Genomic DNA, 21121 nt, shown 5'->3' on the forward strand with positions numbered 1-21121 from the left:
TTCTAATTGTCAGCTTGAAGTGTAGGGGACGCTGGGAGCAGGAGCGTCCAAAGCAGTCCTTTGTGTTGGAAAAAGGACTCCCTTTGTTTGAACTCCCGCCTCTCACATAGAGTTAGGCTTCTGCTTTTCAATGTAGGCCGTGCTAATGAAGGACAGATCACAACCCAACACTTGTGTGTCTCTAATACTGTATTGAAGTCACAACCTAATATTGAATTGTGAGTCAGGGACATGTGTGGGACATACTGTGAGTGTGTCTTTCCCAATAGTTCCAGTGAAAATGATATAATAACTTTCTGTGTCAGTCAGTGTTGGGGAAAGAGCACATGGAATATTCTTACTGACTGTCTGTCTCTAAGATTGAGACGTGTGTGTGTGTGTCTGTGTGTGTCTGTGTGTGTGTGTGTGTGTGTGTGTGTGTGTGTGTGTGTGTGTGTGTGTGTGTGTGTGTGTGTGTGTGTGTGTGTGTGTGTGTGTGTGTGTGTGAGGGAGAGAGAGAGAGAGAGCAAGGGATGCAGGGAAATAAGTGAATGGAACAATTGTGTTGTGTTTTAAAATCTTGCTTGAAAAAAACTATGATGGTCAGTGTTGATTCTGTGGGCACGCATTGATCAATGTATGGGAATCTCTGGACATTTTTCAATTCCCAGACTAACTGATTCAGCTGATCAAGTTTTGTCTGCAGACTGGAACTGAAATTGGCAAACACTCCTTTACTCATCAGCTACCAAGCTATCTAATGTCTTTGCCTTCCATCATGTTGTCAAATCTACAGGTGTCTTGTTAGGACTCAGTTGGTTGGGATTTGGATCGCAAAATCATTATTTTTATCAGATGCACCAGAATTCTTGCAGTGACATTCTGACCTTTGATGCTTAAACCAACAGTTTTGTCCTCAGGCTCAGGCTCTCGACTCAAACCCTCTCTGCATCATTTGGGCCCCGGCTCATTGTCAACTATTTTAATAAACAATGTTTTTTTTCATTTCTTTGCAGCTTGTAACAAAGGACAAACACAATAGGACAAAGAGAATGTGGGGAAAAACAAGACTTTGAGGACATCATCATTTTGAGGTTTTGGGAAAACAATGATTGACATTTTTCACCATTTCCTGATCTTTTACAGACCAAACAACTAATTGAATATTTGAGAGACAAAATGGATAGATGGATCAGATACAAAATGACTAGTAGTTGCAGCCCTGCTTTATTACATAAAAAAATTATATCATATGACAACTTACCAATGGATTTGAACAGGTGTAATGTTGCTGTAGTGTTTCAAGATAAGAGGCTCCAATCTGTATGCCTAAAACAAACAAAGAGATGTTATGTCAAATTATATATATATATATGTATATAATCATATATATATATTAGGGCTGTCAAAATTAATTTGTGGAATTAACGCATTTTTTTAACGCATTAACGCACTTTCTCACTTTCATCGCGCTATGAGTAGACGTGCAGTTTATGAACAGGCAAGACAGGCAACTGCATGGGGCCCCGAGCCAATAGGGGGGCTCCCGACACTCAGACCTTAATGCATCAGTGACCAGCCGCATCCCCGTCCCCCTTAAACAACAATGGTTGATTTTCAATGACATCTCAGTAGGAAACCTCCCCAAAGGGGCCCCACGTCACCTCACGTTAACCTGTGTGAAGTTATCGCTCTGCAAGTTGTAAATGAAGCTTAAGGAAAATGAAGAGGAGTTATCAATCAGGAAGTTAGAAGAGGAAGAAAAAAGAAAGAAAGACACACAGTTGTAAGTGGCGCTGCTGGCGCAGATAATGATATAATCATAACATTAACAGTCACTGTCTAACTAACGGGGACACAGACAGCAGCTAACGTTAGCGTCAGAATGCTAGCTGACGCTAACGCTAACTAGTAGAAGCAGTGCTTCTCCTGCTGTGGGTTTAGTTCCCCCAAGAAAACTATTTAACTTCTATACTTTATATTTAGTTTATAATGTGAGTTATTTACAGTGCACCGTGTATTTTCTTTAAAGTTTTTTCAAAGTTATTTACAGTATTTTATTTTTTCTATTTATTTATATTTTCTTATAATGTGGGTTCTTTACAATGTAATGTTTATTTTTTACTAAGTTTGTATAGGTTTTTACAAGTAATTTACAGTATTTTATTGTTCTTTACATTTATATTTTCACATACTTTATTTATCTCTCCTTTCCTACAACAATATAAAGAGAAGATTATTATTTTTCTGGCATATTTACGAATGGTAATTAATCGTGATTAATGGTGATTAATCCACATCTACAGGTTATGATAGTGATCTAAGCAGAATAGTGTCACACACAGTTCTGGACATAATAACTCACCACAGGATCTGTGGGATGGAATATGTTGAAGAGATGTTTGCAGATTGCTGTGGGGAGGATGTGGTCCTGTGTGCCATTATTTCCAGGCCGGATTCCTCGCAATGCCAAGAAAACTGCCAAAGGAGAGCCCATGCAGAAGAAGTTCTCTACCTGCAACACACAAAACTGATTGATTAATTCATTCATTCATTCATTAATTAATGAATGAATTAATTAATTAATTAACAGAGCCTGTTATGAACTGATCCAAAAATACAGAGAACACACAGCTGTGCTTGGCCACCTCATGCCTTTCATCCCATCCCATAAAGGATCACTAATCTTTCAGTACAGCAAATCAAAGTAAGTAAATTTTGATTCAGGATAGTTTGATTATTAATCTCAATCCATTATTAATCTCTATCCATTCAAGAACAAGAACTGTCCAGGGTATGACCACATCTATCAATATAGGGTAAGTTCTGCACATACCCATTGACATGAGCAACTTGCTGCAAAAATATTTCGGAGTGTAATTCCGCTTCCTTGGATAATTTTTTCAAATGTGACTGGAATTAACAGATTTGGAAGTGCTAGATTGCCAAACTGGTGTTAGTTTTTCCACACTCAGAGCAGATGCAGAGAGAGATTTCGCCATAGTGGGACTGACCAAAAGTATCAAGGCATCAAAGTCTGCCACACGCACTTACCTCACACAGCACCATTCATAAGCAAAAATGCACACTCGCACACAGACAATGACCAATGCTGTTTAAGGGGCCAATTTGGGGCCAAATGTCTCTTTGATCTGTCACTTTTGTTCTGAATGGCAAAAAAACAACTTTTTTTTGGTTTAGTGGAATTTACCCCCCTCCCCCAACTTACTCCACACTAAGTTCCAAACTTGAGAGCACTGCATATCGCTGCAGTTTGAATCTAAAGATTTCAAGTTTGAGTCATAGATTTTTTAGCTGTATTATGTCTAGGACAAAGAAAACAACTTGGAATGCCAAAAATAACAAAAAATAAATAAATAAATAAACAATAATAATAATGTATACAGTTTACTATATGACTTGTCAATGCTACCTTGAACTTTAAGGCCGGGACTGCAACACATGAGGAGGTCTGTAGACCCTGGAACTGATCCTCCAAGTCCCTCAACCTGATGGAATGACAGATATACATTAGAGATGAAATTACCCCATCACATGCTATTATTATGTGTTACCCAATCATCATGAAGATAGATTTTGATAGAAAAAATATTGGGTTACAGATTTCTGTAGCTGACTGCACCCTCCCCGTTCCATTCTTTGGCAGCAGGACTTTACCATACCAAACGGTAACTGTACCGAACTGAACCGTACCACAAATTAATAGCAAGAATAATTTATACCAAACAGAGGAGCTCGGTCTGTTTTTGTAATTCTTTGTGGTTTAAATAGACATGAAGAAAACAATGATTTAGTGCAAATGCGCAAAAACAAGCAATTTACTCAATTTCCATTCCCCTGCCTCTGTCTGTCCTGGATCCTGGAGAGATCAACTCACTCTGCCCTGCCTGCTCCCCACTCTCCTCCATCAGACTTCAGTTTGACTTTAATTTGCCTGAGGTCATTTCATTTGTTCAGCAAATTTTGTGTCACTAAATTGAACCTTGAAAAATCTATCAGATAACCAGCAGAGGGCAGTACCTGTGATCCCAAGAGTCTGCTCCAGTCTCTGCGATAGAATATCATGATCAATGGGGTAAAAATGCAGCATTAAGATCAAACAGGACAAGTAAAGACTAAACCATTATCTGAGGCCAAGAGAAGGTCGTTACCAACTTTAACTAGTGCTGTTTCTGTGCTATGATGTAATCTTAAACCTGACTGAAAATCTTCAAACAGGCTATTAATGCACAAATATTCACATAATTGATTGACAACTGCCTCATCTAAGATTTTTTCGAAATGAAGGGAAGATACAGTAGGTCGGTAACTAACAGTTTATATATTTTGTCTGCATATCTATTTCAAGCTCATGAACAACTGATAACATTCTATTACAATTGTGTAGGGTAAAAGGTATAATTACTATCATGTAATAACAAACCCTAACCCTAACCCAAAACATTTAAATTGAGAATAAATTCATGTCCTTGTTCCTCCTTTTTACTGTGTGAAGAGCATTGAGGGATCATCTGACTCCTGAGCAGCAGTGTTTTAATGTCTCAGCTTAATCAGGGTGGGAGGAGACATGACTTTTGGTGTGCTGAAGTCAAGGTGAGCCAACCTTGATCTCCATCAGCTGTGCACTCCACAACTTCTGTCAACTGTCCTGTGGACAACTGTGGAACCAGGGCAAGAGATGCACTGACAGGATATTTGTTCACCAACTTTTCAATCTGAACAGAGCATCTGCATTAAATATATGTTCATGTTGGATGTGAGTTGAGTAAATATAAAAAAAAGACAACTTTGCACCATGAGGTAAATTTTGTACTACAACAGATTTAACTCTTTGTTAAAGCGGACCTAGACCGGAAGTTCCAATTAATGCTGTTTTTAGTGTGTATCTGCGTCATTACCTTGTTTAAGAAGCCCTGAAGGTTCTAAACCAGTAGTCTCAGACACGCGGCCCACGGGACGATATTTTGGGGCCCCCTACTTGATATCGAAGTTTAATGTAAATGTGGCCCGCAGTGACGATGAGGAAGAACGGCACAAGAGGGAGAGAAAAAAAGCTGCAGACTGTAGCAGCTGCTGATTCAAAACAGCAGTTATACACACACACATCTATATCACAAAGTCTCAGCTGTTGTCAAGTTACTATAGCAGCCTATATGTGATTCTGTTTTCACTTGTACGTGTGTCAGTGCATCCTCAGCGGCTGCGTCACAGGTGCCAGGGAGAAGATATCAGTCAACACTCGCTGCAACCAGGATAAAACTGCGGTGTTCAACAGAGTCAATGGCCCGATAGTGGGAAGTTCGAGGATATGACTGACTGTGGGATTGTGGTAATGTGACGAAGACAGGAGCCAAGCGCAGGACGCCCTAAAGACGCCCTACTTTTCCTCCCGTTTCCCCCGGTAACCACGGAAACGATGTTGTGATGACGCACGCAAAAACTGTGGCCAGCATGCGCCTGTCTATACCCGCTTAGAGTGTGTCCAAAATCAGTTTGGAACACCAATAAAACGATTGCAACAAGATGTGAGCGCACGGTGGAACATCACCTATTAAATGCTGGAAAGTCTCTTGGCTGCAGCGCACCACACATTATGAACTCCCAGCGACAGAACTCTCTTCTCTCTCTCTTCGAACAGTTAACTAAAGAGATCAGCTCATCTGATGCACCTGTTGTTACCTTAATTACAGCGCTTACACACAAAGATTGAGACCGCGGAGTGAAAACAATGAAAAATGCGCTCTTGAGAATCTGTCAACAGTTTTGTAAGATCTACTCTGATCTCCTGTATTTCATCGTGACTGCACTCGATCCTAGTCATAAAGATCATTATGTATGTGTCATATATGGATGTGTGGATAAAACTGAACATAGAGAAATCATCCATTCAGCGTTGGACACAAGAGCCGCTTGGAGCTGCGCACAATGCAGGAGAGAGAAGAGCAGAGTCAGCTGAGTCAGCAGGGGCGGTGCGGAGAAAAAAAAGGCCCGCACCAGATGAGGGGCACCCTCTAGAATTGCAATGCCTTGACTTTAGTTTTGTAAGTACACACAGTCCCAGTCATAACAACAAAATTAGATTAAAATACAATGTTACAGAATTGGCATAATAATTCATTTAGTTTTTTCATATTTTTCTCCACTTACTTCATGAGTCACCATAATGTTCTTTCAAAAAGCCTCAGAATGCTCCATTTTGACCTCAAATTTTCAAAAGCTCCGCAAGCCCCGCATTTATTTTAAATATTTATTTTTTCTTTTGGGGGGGGGGGGGGTGAATGCAACCCAGCCTCACCCAGACTCTAAATCATGCGGCCCCCAGGCAAATTGAGTTTGAGACCCCTGTTCTACACAAACATTTCAGCCACTGCTGAGAACACTGTGTTTTATTATAATCTCGGTCTCAGTGTGATCTCTGAAAAAACCCGGTCCGGTTACGTAAACAGCGGTTCTCCTGAACAGCAGATCGTCCTGCTCCGGGCACTAGTCAGGGCACATCCGGTTGCGTACATTGAACCGCAGAAGAAGAATAACTTCCGTTGTGGAGGTGTTTCACGAGCGACAGTGTCTTCTGACTCTGGGTCTGACTCCGGGTCAAAGTCATAAAAGGGACTGCGGCGGGGAGTCGTGAAGAAGCTATTTTTAAACACTGTTAAAACAATGTTTTGATAATGAGTAGCAGTGCATCCACCGTTCCAGAGGGGGGAGCTGCGCTTCTGAGCGTGGGTGTGCTGAATATACTGGCCAATCACAAGACTCTGTCTTCTGGGTGAGAGAGTTGAGTCTCAAATCTCGCGGCTGGGAAACACCGTCAGAAAAGAGGATTTCTATCGGCTCGTCTACAGCAACTAGGAGGTTTTTGACCATAAAAACAAGTTAATGTATGTAAGTAGACCTCCATAACTAACATATATGTGCAACAGGACCACTCTATGTGAGCTTTAATACTCATAGTACCTGAGGCGTGTGAGTCTCAGCTGCTTCTGAAGGTGGTGTTCCTCCTCACTCAGCCAGTTTGTCTCCTCTTGGTCAGGTGCTTCTTGATGATGAAACCGTACAGGGTCCCAGCCTGTCATGATGTCGTAGGTGATGACACATCCCAGTGAATGAGACACAATCGACACCTTGCCATTCTTTTCAAAGTCGGGATTCCGCAAGCAGAAGAGTGAGTAGAGTCGATTCAGCTCTAGAGTTAATCCCCTTGTAATCTACACCCACACAGGTGCAAAGACACACAACGACATTAAGGGATATTTTAGTGAATAATTCATCTGTTTATTGCATAAACACTGAACATTGAGCATCGCAACACGTTACGCAAGAAAGGTGAGATTCATCATGCTTGCACCCTGTTGCATGGACTTGGTCATGAAAGAAAATTATATGCCCTACCTATGTTATCGGATTTCACACGACTCAAACTGTCACTGCATCCCCAACACCGTAAAGCAGATAACTTACCAACATGTACACCATCGACGCTGTGCTACACACTCATTCTCTGTTACCTTTTTTTAATTGTATACTAACTACTTCAAATAGTCAAGAGTTTAAGCATATTTAGCTTGATGCTTCATGACCTTGATTATATTTTCATTATTTCACAGCAAAGCAATTAACCCAATTATATAGCTATAAAGCCATGTGGATTAAAACATTTTATCCAGGATTAAGCTATGAATGGGGAAGGACTGGATTCAGTCTGACAGCAGGCTCCAGTTATCAGGAAACAGAATGTTGCTCAGAGGGAAAATGTAAAGCTGTACCATAACCTCTGGTTCAGTTGAGACTCACCTCATCTCTGTATAGAGGGCTGGTGTAGTACATGATGTCCATGGCGCTGCTGTTAAGCATGTCTCTGAGACCCCGCACTTTATCTGGAGTGATGGAGTCCACTGTATCTGTAAGGAGAACATACAAATACAAACAGCAAATCAGTGTGAGGTAGAATACTTCTCACCTTCAGGATAATGACATTCCCATTGTCTTGATGTGGGTACATTAAGCAATTGATGTTTTAGACCTTTGTTAAGACTTGATATTAACATTACTGATTACCAATGTCATACTATCAGTTCAGCAAAGTATAAATCAAGTGATCTTGGCGAAAACCACACTTCTACACCACCTCTGAGCTATGCTTGCAGTCTCACAAATGAATCTGCAATATTACAAATGGCTTTAGTGAAATGATTGTGTGTTTCAAAAATGCAGAAATTGACTTGAATCCTATGAAACACGTCTGTCTCTGTTTATCGAAAGAGTATGGCTGCCAACTTGCGAGAAAACCTTGGAGTGAGACTTTGGCGTGCAAGGCAAATGTATGGCTGCCCCAGATTGAGATTACCACTACACACCCAATACTTATTTATTTATAGTAATATTGTATGCATCCCAAACTTATAATGCATTACAATCTACTTATAACACTATAATTAGTTGTAAGCACTCATTAATTATTTATACAATATGCTTTATGTATAATTAATGCTTAATACTCGTAATGCTTTATACAATAATAATAATGTAATGTAGACACTCTGGGAGCTGGTGGATTCTACCCTGCAACCTTCTGGACACAAATCCAGAAAAAAAAGAAGAAGTATGCTGTAATAATGAATACTTCTTCTTAATAAGAAGAATGCTGTAATAACGCCGGTTGGTGGTTGGCACGCAGCTGGAACCTCTCTTGCCACTCAGTATGATGCAACTGATCGTAACCGAACTGTCTAGATATCGTGGGCGTGAGCGGTTTCAAACATTTCAGAGGATGGATGTATTGACTCAACCAGAGACAGTTCGATATTGTATTCCTCACAGTCTCTGCAGGCTTAACTTATCGATCACGAGTGGCTTTTCTCAGGCTCAACAGATTAGATCACGTATAAACTCAGCTGTCAGCAGGGCTGCCAACTTTTGAGAAAATGTTGGAGTGAGACACCGTGGCATGTGGGGTAAATGTATGGCTGGCCCAGTCGAGGTTACCACCACACACCCAATATATATACAGTTAGGTCCATAAATATTTGGACATCGACACAGTTCTCTTTATTTTGGCTCTATACACCACTACAATGGATTTGAAATGAAACGAACAAGATGTGCTTTAACTGCACACTTCTAGTTTTAATTTGAGGGCATTTACATCCAAATCAAGTGAACGGTGTAGGAATTACAACACTTTCTATATGTGCCTCCCACTTTTTAGGGGACCAAAAGTAATTGGACAAACTAAACAATCATAAATCAAACTTTCATTGTTTAATACTTGGTTACAAATCCTTTGCAGTCAATTCCAGCCTGAAGTCTGGAAGACATAGACATCACCTGACACTGGGTTTCATCCCTGGTGATGGTCAGGCCTCTACTGAAACGGTCTTCAGTTCCTGCTTGTACTTGGGGCATTTTCCCTTCAGTTTGGTCTTCAACAAGTGAATTCATGCTCAATCAGATTCAGGTCAGGTGATTGACTGATAACATTCCATATTTGCCTTAAAAACTCTTTGGCTGCTTTTGCAGTTTGCTTTGGGTCATTGTCCTTCTGCACTGTGAAGCACCGTCCAATGAGTTCTGAAGCATTTGGCTGAATATGAGCAGATAATATTGCTGGAAACACTTCAGAATTCATCCTGCTGCTTTTGTCAGCAGTTACATCATCATTAAATACAAGGGAACCAGTTCCATTGGCAGCCATACATGCCCACGCCATGACACTACCACCACCATGCTTCACTGATGAGGTGGTATGTTGTGGATCATGAGCAGTTCCTTTCTTTCTCCACACTCTTCTCTTCCCATCACTGTGGTACAAGTTGGTTTTGGTCTCATCTGTCCAGAGGATGTTCTTCCAGAATTATAACAGCTTTTTTAGGTGTTATTTGGCAAATTCTAATCTCGTCTTCCTGTTTTTGAGGCTCACCAATGGTTTCCATCTTGTGGTGAACCCTCTGTATTCACTCTGGTGAAGTCTTCTTTTGATTGTTGACTTTGAAACACGTACACCTACCTCCTGGAGAGTGTTTTTGATCTGGCCAACTGTTTTTGGCTCTTTCTTGACCAGGGAAAGAATTCTTCTGTCATCCACCACAGTGGTTTTCTGTGATCTTCCAGGTCCTTTGGTGTTGCTGAGCTCACTGGTGCGTTCTTTCTTTTTAAGAATGTTCCAAACAGTTGATTTGGCCACACCTAATGTTTTTGCGATTTCTCTGATGGGTTTGTTTTGATTTTTCAGCCTAATGATGGCTTGCTTCACTGACAATCACAGCTCCTTGGATCTTATATTGAGAGTTAACAGCAACAGATTCCAATTGCAAATGTCACTCCTGGAATCAACTCCAGAACTTTTACCTGTGTCATTGAAGATGAAATAATGAGGGAATAGCCCACAATTGTCCATGAAATAGCTTTTCAGTCAATTGTCCAATTACTTTTGGTCCCCTAAAAAGTGGGAGGCACATATAGAAAGTGTTCTAGTTCCTACACCGTTCACTTGATTTGGATGTAAATACCCTCAAAATAAAGCTGAAAGTGTGCAGTTAAAGCACATCTTGTTCGTTTCATTTCAAATCCATTGTAGTGGTGTATAGAGCCAAAATAAAGAGAACTGTGTCGATGTCCAAATATTTATGGACCTAACTGTATATTTGTAGTAATATTTTAAGCATCCCAAGCTTATTAATGCTTTATACAATATGGTTTATGTATTATTAATGCTTAAAGCTCACATAGAGTTTTGTTTTTTTTCAAAATTAGGGATTTCCGTTTTTTTCAAAATTATTTAAGTATTGAGTATTGTGGGTCTTAAAACCATAAACTTTGTGTATGAGTTAAGGTTGTTTTCAAGGTTGCCACCCGTCCCGTAAAATACGGAATCGTCCTTTATTTGGCAATTAAATGTGGCGTCCTGTATTGAACCAATACGGGACGCAATTTGTTCCGTATTTCCATAAATGTCCGATACACATGTCTGTCACACACACATCAACACTAAATCTAACAATAATGATCAAAATAAAACACAGGGAATATTAAGGACAGCAAAATTGTTGTGGCGGGATCTACGCAGGACCCCCCCTCCTGCCCCGGCTCCGGTCCTCTTTGTGCCTGCGCATAGAGTGGTGCTGTCACGGTTGCCTAGCGATATCACACCGGCGCAGCGCTGCCACGGCTTTTAAAAATGTCAACACCCGATACCCCACCGCGTCCTCAAAAGTGAAAATGCTTACAAAAGTACAGACGTGAGTGGGAAGAGCCACATCCTTGGCTGGACAGCGTCAGTGCAGATGATTACAAGGCAAATTGTAAAATGTGTCGGCGAGTGTTTTCAGTGGCGCACGGTGGGCTGTCTGACATGTCAGACAGCATGCAACAGGAGAGCAACACCGAAAAAACTTCACAACGCACAAGACCCAAGCGTCAGCGTCTCAGTTCTTCCCCAGTCGTCTCCTGAGACTGATATGGTATAGGACATTATGTTATGATTGATTTCCTATCTGGTTGTGCTTATCCTATTTTAATAAACTATTGTGGTTTGATTGATTGTTTAGGATGTTGAGTTTTTAATGTCGAATGAACGATAATTTATTTAATATACGTAGTATTAGCCAATATAAATATTATCTATGGCCATTTAAAGAGCAAATTATATTCATGGATTAAATACATACATAAATAAATACATTTGTTAAGAGAAAACGTTTATTCTTTGATATTAGAAATACATTTCCTAGATTAAAAATGTTTGTAGAGCTTTTCTGTGCATGTTCAGTGATCATTACATCAATTATATTATTAGTGTGGTTTACCTGTTTGGATGACCTGACTTGCTTCCAAGTCATAAGACAGGCAGCAGACAAATACTGTTCAATTTAAAGGGGAAGTAAGTAGTTTATAGTGTCATCTAGAGGAGAGGCTGAAATTTACAACAAAGACCTGCTGCTCTGCTCACCCCCTCCCTTCCCTGAGCGCTACGGTATCCGCAGCTGGTCAAATGTCGTCCTCGTCGTCTTTCTCCGTGTCAGCAGATGAGGTTCGTGAGGCGAGGGAGAGGGCAAGCTACCGCGGCCGTAGCAGACGAAGCGGAGAGAGTGGAGGCGGGACTTCCGCTACAAGTAAAGAGACGCTTGATTTGTTCTCTCGCGTTTGTCCTTACAGGCTCCGGCAGAAACATGGCGTCTCGCTGCTAACAGTGGCTATGCGACCGCGGCCACGCGACCATGTAATATTACATTACTTTTTGAAACACTAAGAAAATGAAACAAAGAATATTATACAGCGACTAGACAATGCAGGAGCACATAATATGTATACAAAAGTGGATTTTGGGTAATATAAACCCATAAATACTACATATTGTCCCTTTAATGAACAATTTGTCATCTCACGCCTCTCCTCTAGGTTACCGCAGCTGAGGTGACACAGGTTTACCACACAGTCAGACACAACCTCAGCTACAACAGTGCTGACTGTGCACATAAACTGAATCATAAGATTATAACGGATTCAAAAATTGTAAAGAAAATGACTATAGGAAGAACAAAGGCAGAGGCAGTGGTGAAAGATGTCCTTGCTCCAAAGGCAGTGGCTGATGTTCTCAAGGCCCTAACATCAGGAAAATCCCTCCCATTTTCCATTCAGACAGATGCATCAAATAAAGGCAACAGGAAGATGTTCCCCCTTGCTGTTCAATACTTCAGTCCAGAATGCGGGATCACCAACAAAATGCTGGATTTCATGGAAAATGCAGATGAGACCGCAGCTGGGATTGTAGCTCTCATAGAACAGTCGCTTGACAAATTTGGCTTATCTTTTGAACAAGTGACAGCATTTAGTACAGACAATACAAATGTGAATTACGGAATTCACAACTCTGTCTTCACCAACTTAAAGAAGAAACAAAAAGATCTGCTGCAAGGAAACTGCCATGCCCACATTGTACACAACACAGTGAAGCATGCTCTTGACCAGCTCACTGTAGATGTGGAAAATGTTGTGCTGAAGGTCTATGGCTTCTTTTCCACATCTGCCAATCGAAGAGAATCACTTAAAGAGTTTTGTAGGTTTTGTGATGTTGAGTTCCAGGAAATTCTGCGACATGTCACAACCAGGTGGCTCTCCCTTAATCCAGCCATCACCCGGCTAATGCAAACCTGGATTGCACTGAAATCCTACTTCATCAGCCTGGGGGAGGATTGTCCCAAACTAATTAGAGCTTTGTTAAAGCTCAGTGAGGACTCAGCTGAGGAAGATGGAGACATTGTGGAGGTTTACCTTCTGTTACGGAAATTTTGTATTGATATCGTATAAATGTAAAAGTATGAACTGTAGTGACCTAAGATCAAGGGACCATTTGCTATTTTGTTTTACACACAGGGGTTTGAGTCGTAAACACCCTATCTTCCTCTCTCCCTATGGGGGGTCTACCTGATTCCCTCTCTTCCCGTGGGAGGGAGGAAACCTTTTGTTCTGCTCTGTCTGTGTGGGGGGGGTCACACCCACCACACAGGTTAACTAGAGAGGTTTTCCATTGATTCAGTTCAGCAGTCTGCGCGGGGTGACTTAATCTGCAAGTTGCTTCGTGATTGCTCTTTCTGTACAGAAATAAACTCTTGTTTGATTCCTGAGCTGGCTCCAACATCCATCTTTTACCAAATTATCCTGACATTTTGGCGCAACAACGTGGGACCCCGATACCTGTCCCTCTCTTCACAACGGTGGACCTGAAGACCTTGCAAGGTGGAGAAAAGAAACATTTCTCCAGAAAAGACCTCCACCTCGGGGCTCTTAAAGCTCCGTTTGGTCAGGGAGGCCAGGTCCCCTGAAGAGTGGGACAGTGACGGTGACCAACCAGAGAGGGGTGACGGACCAGCCAGGGAGTCAAACAATCAAAAAGGTAAGACACGTGTCGTGTATGTATTGTGAGGGGCCAAATCGTTTGGAAATTTAATTTTGGATTGGGTGAAACAGATACTGGTTCATTTGGCTTCAAGATCAAACATAGTGAGGGCCAGATCATTGGAGAATTAGTCTCAGGGGGGTTTGAAAAAAAACCCTCGTCTGGTACCAAGATTTAGAAATATCTCATGAGGACCAAATCATTGGAAACTTAATTTCAGGGGGGTTTGAAAAAAAACCCTTGTTTGGCACCAAGATTGAATGTATACGTGAAGAGCCAAATCATTGGAAACTTAATTTGAGGGGGTTGAAAAAAACTCTCGTTTGGCTTCAAGAACGGGTGGTCTGTTATTTGGAAGGACAGCATAGTCAAACTAATCCCGAAGTCTCGACTGCGTCAAAATAAAAAGAGAAGGAAAGAGTCAGGGACTCTATACAATGGATGAGGTTAAGAAGATAGAAGAAGAAGATAAAACTTTGTGGTAACGAGAATAAAACTTTGTGGTGACTAGAGCTGAAACGATTAATCGATGAAACGATTATTAAATTAATCGTCAACTCATGATTGAAACAAGATTTCTGATTGTTTTAGCTTCTTAAATGTGAATATTTTCTTTGCTTCTTTGCTCCACATAAACAAAGAAATTTTTAAAACTGAATCATTTTGGTTTGTGGACAAAACAAGACATTCGAGAAACATCATCATTTTCAGGTTTGACAGACATTGATCAACATTTTTTATCTGACATTTTATGAACTAAACGATTCATCGATTAATAGAGAAAATAATCGACAGATTAATCGATTACCAAAATAATCGTTAGTTTTAGCTCTAGTGGTGACTTATTCAGTGTCTTAAATATCCTCTGTGGATATTACAAGGGTGCGTTGCTCGGAACGAATGTGTCGTACAAACCACCTGGCTGAAAAGATTATCCAAAGTTAGTGTGAGAATAAGAAAAAACAAAGTTAAGAAAAAGAAGTTGAAAACCGAAGAAGATAGCCCATTGTAAGTGATATCACGCCCATTCGATGAATGGTAGGTAAAACCGGTAAAATAAAAAAAGCAGGTTAAAAAAAAATTAAATAAAAATAAAAAAGTATAAAAATGGGAAACTGTAACAGTTACAAATGTTGTGAACCTGACGAGGTTCAATTTAAAGGGGATGTGAAACAGATGAGCCAGAAAGTGTTAGATAATGTGAAATATATAAATAAGTGGGAAAAGAAGTATGGTTTTAGAGGAAAACTACTGGTAGAAGAATGCAAAGAATTGGTAGAAAAGATTGAGGCTAAGTCTCAGGGAATTGAGAAAAGACAGGAAGAAGAGATGCAGGATGTTATAAATTTAATTCTGTTTTTAACTCCAACTGAGATAAACAGGAGAAATACGCCTCTGGGTCTCCATCCCCCGTGCATCAGCACTCAACAACCACCACCTCCAGCTCAGGCCTCTGCTCCAATCTCTCCCCCTCCTTCTCACTCTGCACCTCCTCCCTCTGTTCCTGCACATACCGGAAGTGTCACAGGAAGTCCGAAAGCGACAAGGTCAGATAAGTGGTATGAAAAGTGGAAAAGTATGCTAATGCATTTTCTGATGTGTATTTCTGAGACAACATCAATCGTGGAGGCAGGAGAGGAGGAGGAAGAGGAGGAGGATGAGGAGGATGGAGAATTGATGGAGATGAGAGCTGCTACAATTGTGGCAAATTTGGACATTGGGCTCGACAATGTAAGGCTCAAAAAGGCAGAGGTCAAGGAGGCTGGAGGGGGGAAGGAGAAAGGAGACCCAGACGAGTTGAGGATTCATCAGAATGACTTGACAATAAACAGGTTATGCACCTACACACACACGTACACACCAGAACCTAGAAGATGAGGAAGTTTTTTAGTGTTTTATTGTGCATGGTAATCATGTGCTTTTGGAGGTTTTTGGATGTTGAATAGACTGTTATAAAATGATGAAGTTGTTTGAGAAGCAAGGAAGAGTAAGTTGATTGGGACATACTGTGGAAAGTAGTGAGAGTGAAAAGAATAAGTTAAAGTTGAAGTTGAGATATGATTAAAATGTTGAATAAAATACATACAAATAAAAAAAGTAAAAACAACAGTAACAATAAATTAACACATTAATTAATTAAATAAATAAATAATAGGAACTGTGTATTTAGTTATAAGAACTATATATTTCTTGTTACTATGGAGGTGATGATGTGTGGCTGGGGCTGAGTTAGCTCAGCTTAATTTGTTCCTGTGTTTTATATGATGCATGAGATGGTTAATGAGAGGAAGATTGTCTAGGATGGAGTGTCCCTGATCAAGACAGTCCTTAACAGCTCTTGATAAGTGTGGTTTATGTAGAGTACGTGTAAATTTAAGGAAAACAACAAATGGTCAAATTGTGGCTGAAGAATCACATGTGCTTCAAAGTCTTTTTCTGAGGTTGCATTTGCATTTTTAGTTATATTTATTCTGTCGTACAGTTACATCTGGCCCTATGAGGGCAACCAGTATGCTGATGTGGCCTATAGTGGAAATAAGTTTGACACCTCTGATGTAGAGCATGAATGTGAATGAATGGGAGAGTTCAAGCTGTGCAAGAGTGCTTTGAAAGGCCCAGTGGACGAATGGAAATAGTTTTTAAGTTGAAGGTGTGACAAGATTTTGTTTGATTTGCAAATGGCTTTGTCTCATTGTAGACAAGAGATGTGTGTTGGTGGATGTTGATGTGATGTGAAAATGACTTGTGGTAACCAACTAACATCTGAAATATACAATACAGTCACTATAAGGTTAAAATAATAATTAATTAAGAATAAAAATGAATAATAAGTAAAGTAATCTACAATTAGGCTAGGAGATAATAAGGGTCATGAGGAACGACATAGGACGCTATGTTGTTTTCAAATGAATCGCCAAGAGAGGAGGAATCGGGGACGCTCTTTTTCTTCTCAAAGCCTTGGGTGAACTCAAATTGACCAAATAAATATCTTTTGATAATTTTGGATATTATAAAGAACAATTAGATACATTTGATATAGGTATAGTGGATGACTACCTGATTCAATCTGTGAATCCACTAACAGATCTGACTGACTTATAGGAAACTGACTCTGCAGAAATAACTTTGAGTGTATGTGTCTTTGTAAATAATGTGAGGAGTGTCTTGGAGAGTTTAAGGTTGTCTGAAGTATGTTGATATTTAAATTCAGTACAAGGTCAAATGTGCTAATTTGGAAATGGTTTTCTGCTTCAAGGTGGTGACATATTGGTTTGATTGACTTTGATTAGGTTAAAATCAAAGGAAAGATTAACGGTATTTCAATTGTTGGTGATGTAAGTTTTTGTAAATGTTATTTTAGTGATGTATAATGATGTAAGTGGCAATTGGGAAATCAATGTGCAGTGAGAATGGTTGTTTTTGTTCTCTTAGTGAGAAATGAAACTTGAAGACTCTCTGTGAAGTAGGAGTGGTTATCCATATGTTACTCTATTATCATGTTTCTCTGACATTTGCTCACTCCCCCTGAGTGGTGTGAAACTTCACACTCTCAAAAAAAAAGTTCTTTCTCCTTTGAAAAGGAGAAAGAACAAGATTTAAAGCCACTGTAAGTAAGCTACACATACAATTCAAATGTGGAGATTTACTAAAAAGATTTGGATATAGAAATTTAAACATTTTTAGCAGATTAACTAATGCCTGGTTTGAACAAAATTAGGTATTTAATTTAAACGTTTGAAGAAATAAATCTTAAGATTTTTTTTTAGGTCTTTAAGGAACATGCTGACTTCATGAAGGACATCATAAAGATTACAAAGCTCAGGATACAAGTGAAGGTAAAATAACGAAAGTAAGGGGACTTAGAATTAGTAATAATGTGCACAGAGTAAATCTGTGCAAGGGGGGAGAACAATAATGGAAATACATATTGAAATAATATAATTCAAATTTAAAAAATTTTGGAAAAATGAAATAAATGTAATGGAAGATATGATAAATTATACATTTGTTATCTTTGGTGGTAGTTTAATACTCCACTGAGAATTCCATTACCAGATCGAGAGTTGAAATATTTAGTTATGAATCGTGTAGTCATTAGTAAAAATAAAGTAATAACTGATAGTCTGTCATTTGATTGTAATAGCACCATTGGATAACCTAGAGAGAGAGAGAGAGAGCAGTTGGTAAAACAAATTGAGAAAGATGTTTTTGGAATTTGGTAAAGAGTGGAAGTTTAAACTCCTAGCCAGGGAATTATGTATATTGAATGTTGGAAATTGAGGTGTGAATATAGAAGTGAGTGGTTGGTTGTCATTACCGTTGATAATTTTAAAGTTAAGGTTTGGTTGATACAATTAATGCAACAGTGATTTAACAAAATTTTATGAAAAGTGTACTACCAAAACACTAAACTGATTATGTTTGGATAACTGCATGTTTAAATCACAGTACTAACACTGCATGGAATGCTAACAGGTGAACTTATGCTAACACAGCTGCAGAAAGGACTCACTGTTTTAAAGATTGCAATGTACTGAATATTAAATAACCCACATTAGATGACTGCCCTCCATAGGCTAGTCCATAGGTTTGCTTTACTTTCAGAAAAGATGGTGGAAGCTCAGCTTGAGACAAGGAAGTTGAGTGGCTGCGGCTGCTGTGAACCAGTGTACCCAAGGGGGGTGCAAAGGAAGTGGAAGAGCCAATGAGAGGAGGAGCTTGAACTGTGATGATAACGACATCATCAGCAGTTTAGTCTGAAGGAGCATGGCATTGTGTCAACTGAGCAAGTACAAGGAAGTGTACAACAAGCTCAAGAGCAGAATTTGGTCTGAAAGTGATGCAAAAATACAGGGAAAATGTTGACTGTATGAAAGCAACAGCTCATACAGCAGAAAATGGACTGTGGGCCCTGAACGTCAGTAACAGGAAAACTGATTCAACGTAGTCTGAACATTTCAGGAGACAACAAGACTGAAGTTTTAACATTCAAATTTACCGGATGACGTGTGAATGTTTGTAATTTTGTGTTTATGTTCAAAGGGATTGTTAGATTAAGAAAGGATGTTTTATGTTTTGTGTTGACGGAAACAATGTTTGATTTTTAAATGATGCTTATTTTGTGTATGATTACTGTTTCTTGTAACATGGAGTACCTGTGTGTGGTTGCCGGGGCAGCGGAACCGTGAGAGAGTTTCCCTTTCTGAAAGGATAATGGATAAATAGAATGTTTTGAACTGCTCGAAAGGGTTTTCGCTCTCACACTCTACAAAATTTATGTTATAATTATGCTTAAAATCAGCATAAACAGGAGGGATATGTTACGGAAATTTTGTATTGATATCGTATAAATGTAAAAGTATGAACTGTAGTGACCTAAGATCAAGGGACCATTTGCTATTTTGTTTTACACACAGGGGTTTGAGTCGTAAACACCCTATCTTCCTCTCTCCCTATGGGGGGTCTACCTGATTCCCTCTCTTCCCGTGGGAGGGAGGAAACCTTTTGTTCTGCTCTGTCTGTGTGGGGGGGGGTCACACCCACCACACAGGTTAACTAGAGAGGTTTTCCATTGATTCAGCAGTCTTCGCGGGGTGACTTAATCTGCAAGTTGCTTCGTGATTGCTCTTTCTGTACAGAAATAAACTCTTGTTTGATTCCTGAGCTGGCTCCAACATCCATCTTTTACCAAATTATCCTGACACCTTCTCTTCTGCAACAATATCCTCGCTCTCTTTGAGGAAGTTGTAAAGAAGCTGGAGAGTAATGAAACCACCTGTGTTGAGTTATATTCCATCATGGATAACTTCAAACAAAAGCTCACACAGAGACAAGATGACCAGTTCTATGGCTACTTGACTAAAGTGAAGCTGCAGCGTCTCCACCCAGGTGATGCAGACATGGCAAGGGCAGATTTTACTGCTTTTCTCAACACAGCACTCTCATATATTGAGAAATGGTTCAACTTTTCATAAGACAACTGGCTGTTCTCACTGCAACCTTTGTCTTTGCACCATGGCCCCTTGACCTTTAGTGACATTGAGAGGGTGACCACCAAGCTCAACCTCATCCATAAAGTCAACATGGATGAAATTTATTGATGAATGCTCCACAGCAAAAACCATTCTGAAGAGGCTAAAAGAAGATGGTGAAGATGAATGGAAGTTCAAAGGTGTGGCTGCCAGGTGGGTGGCTCTCTACGAAGTAGCTGAACTGCCTAACATACTATCTATCATCAGCCACATCCTGAGCATCCCAGCATCCACTGGATATGGGGAAAGAATCAACAAATGGAGTGACTGCAGGAACAGGTGCTCCACGGAGCTCATGAGAAGTGAGCTCCTGATCACTCTCAACTTTGAGCAGTCCTGTTCAGAGTTTTACAACAGTGCTTTGAAAGACAAAGAGTTACTCAGTGCTGCAAGGAGTAACAAAAAGTACACCTGGAAAAAGAAGTAACTTTTGAGAAGCAGTTTTGAGGGAAGGAGTAATGTTTTGCACTTCCGTTTTTCTTTATTGAATAAGCAGATACGTTTATAAGTGTTCTTGTTTTTTCTTCCTTAAGTAAACATTTACATAGAGAGTTCCTATATGTATGAACTTTAAAAGTTTAGAGAGTATTTAGTTTATATTTTAAAAGTCCATTGTTGTACACTCCACACAAACATATTTCATTTAAGATTGAATTAACTGCACTTTATAAGAGAATGTGTTCTTGCTAATAAAGCATTCAAAGCTTTAAGTATGACAAATTGCTTTTTTGATCACCCCTTTACTAAAAACGGCGCACAAAATACAACTGATGCGGTCACCCCGCCCCGAGAAACCGTGGTCCGCGTCCCTTATTTTAATTTCTGAAAGGTGGCAACCCTAGTTGTTTTATCACTGTGAATCACTCCTAGTTTGCAAAGCATAATCATTGCTGGTGTGTGGACTGTTAGCATTTTAAGCTAGCGATCTTTATGCTAACGTGTTAGCAGACTTCATCGGCCCAAAAACAACAAACAGATGATTATTCAGCAGCTGAAAGAGAGCAGGACAGACAGTAGTTGTATAAGATGATGAAGTGACGCCAGCACCGCGCTTTTTTTACCCATATTTTTATGGGTGAGTTTTAAAATATACGTAACATTAGTGTTCAGTCACATACAGGGACGTTTTTTCTTGTTATTGTTTCACTAGCTCCAACACAAACATGTGCTGAAGCGCTTGAATCATGTGTGAATG

At 39.8% G+C, this 21121-nt stretch overlaps 1 protein-coding gene across 1 annotated transcript in view; it reads right to left on the reverse strand.

Annotated features, from left to right (window-relative positions):
* Positions 1 to 21121, reverse strand: part of ddhd1b (DDHD domain containing 1b) — a gene marked incomplete at its 3' end in the record, with an annotated part of 54155 nt that overhangs the window by 14362 nt on the left and 18672 nt on the right. The window contains exons 6-10 of the mRNA XM_083898943.1: positions 7795 to 7901; positions 6958 to 7208; positions 3413 to 3488; positions 2345 to 2494; positions 1244 to 1308 (exon numbers count right to left, since the gene is read on the reverse strand). Of these exons, the coding sequence (XP_083755069.1) occupies positions 1244 to 1308; positions 2345 to 2494; positions 3413 to 3488; positions 6958 to 7208; positions 7795 to 7901 (649 nt within the window). The remainder of the gene's footprint in view (positions 1 to 1243; positions 1309 to 2344; positions 2495 to 3412; positions 3489 to 6957; positions 7209 to 7794; positions 7902 to 21121) is intronic.

This window comes from Microchirus variegatus (genome assembly GCF_963457635.1).
Source record: "Microchirus variegatus genome assembly, chromosome: 12".
Taxonomy (NCBI): domain Eukaryota; kingdom Metazoa; phylum Chordata; class Actinopteri; order Pleuronectiformes; family Soleidae; genus Microchirus; species Microchirus variegatus.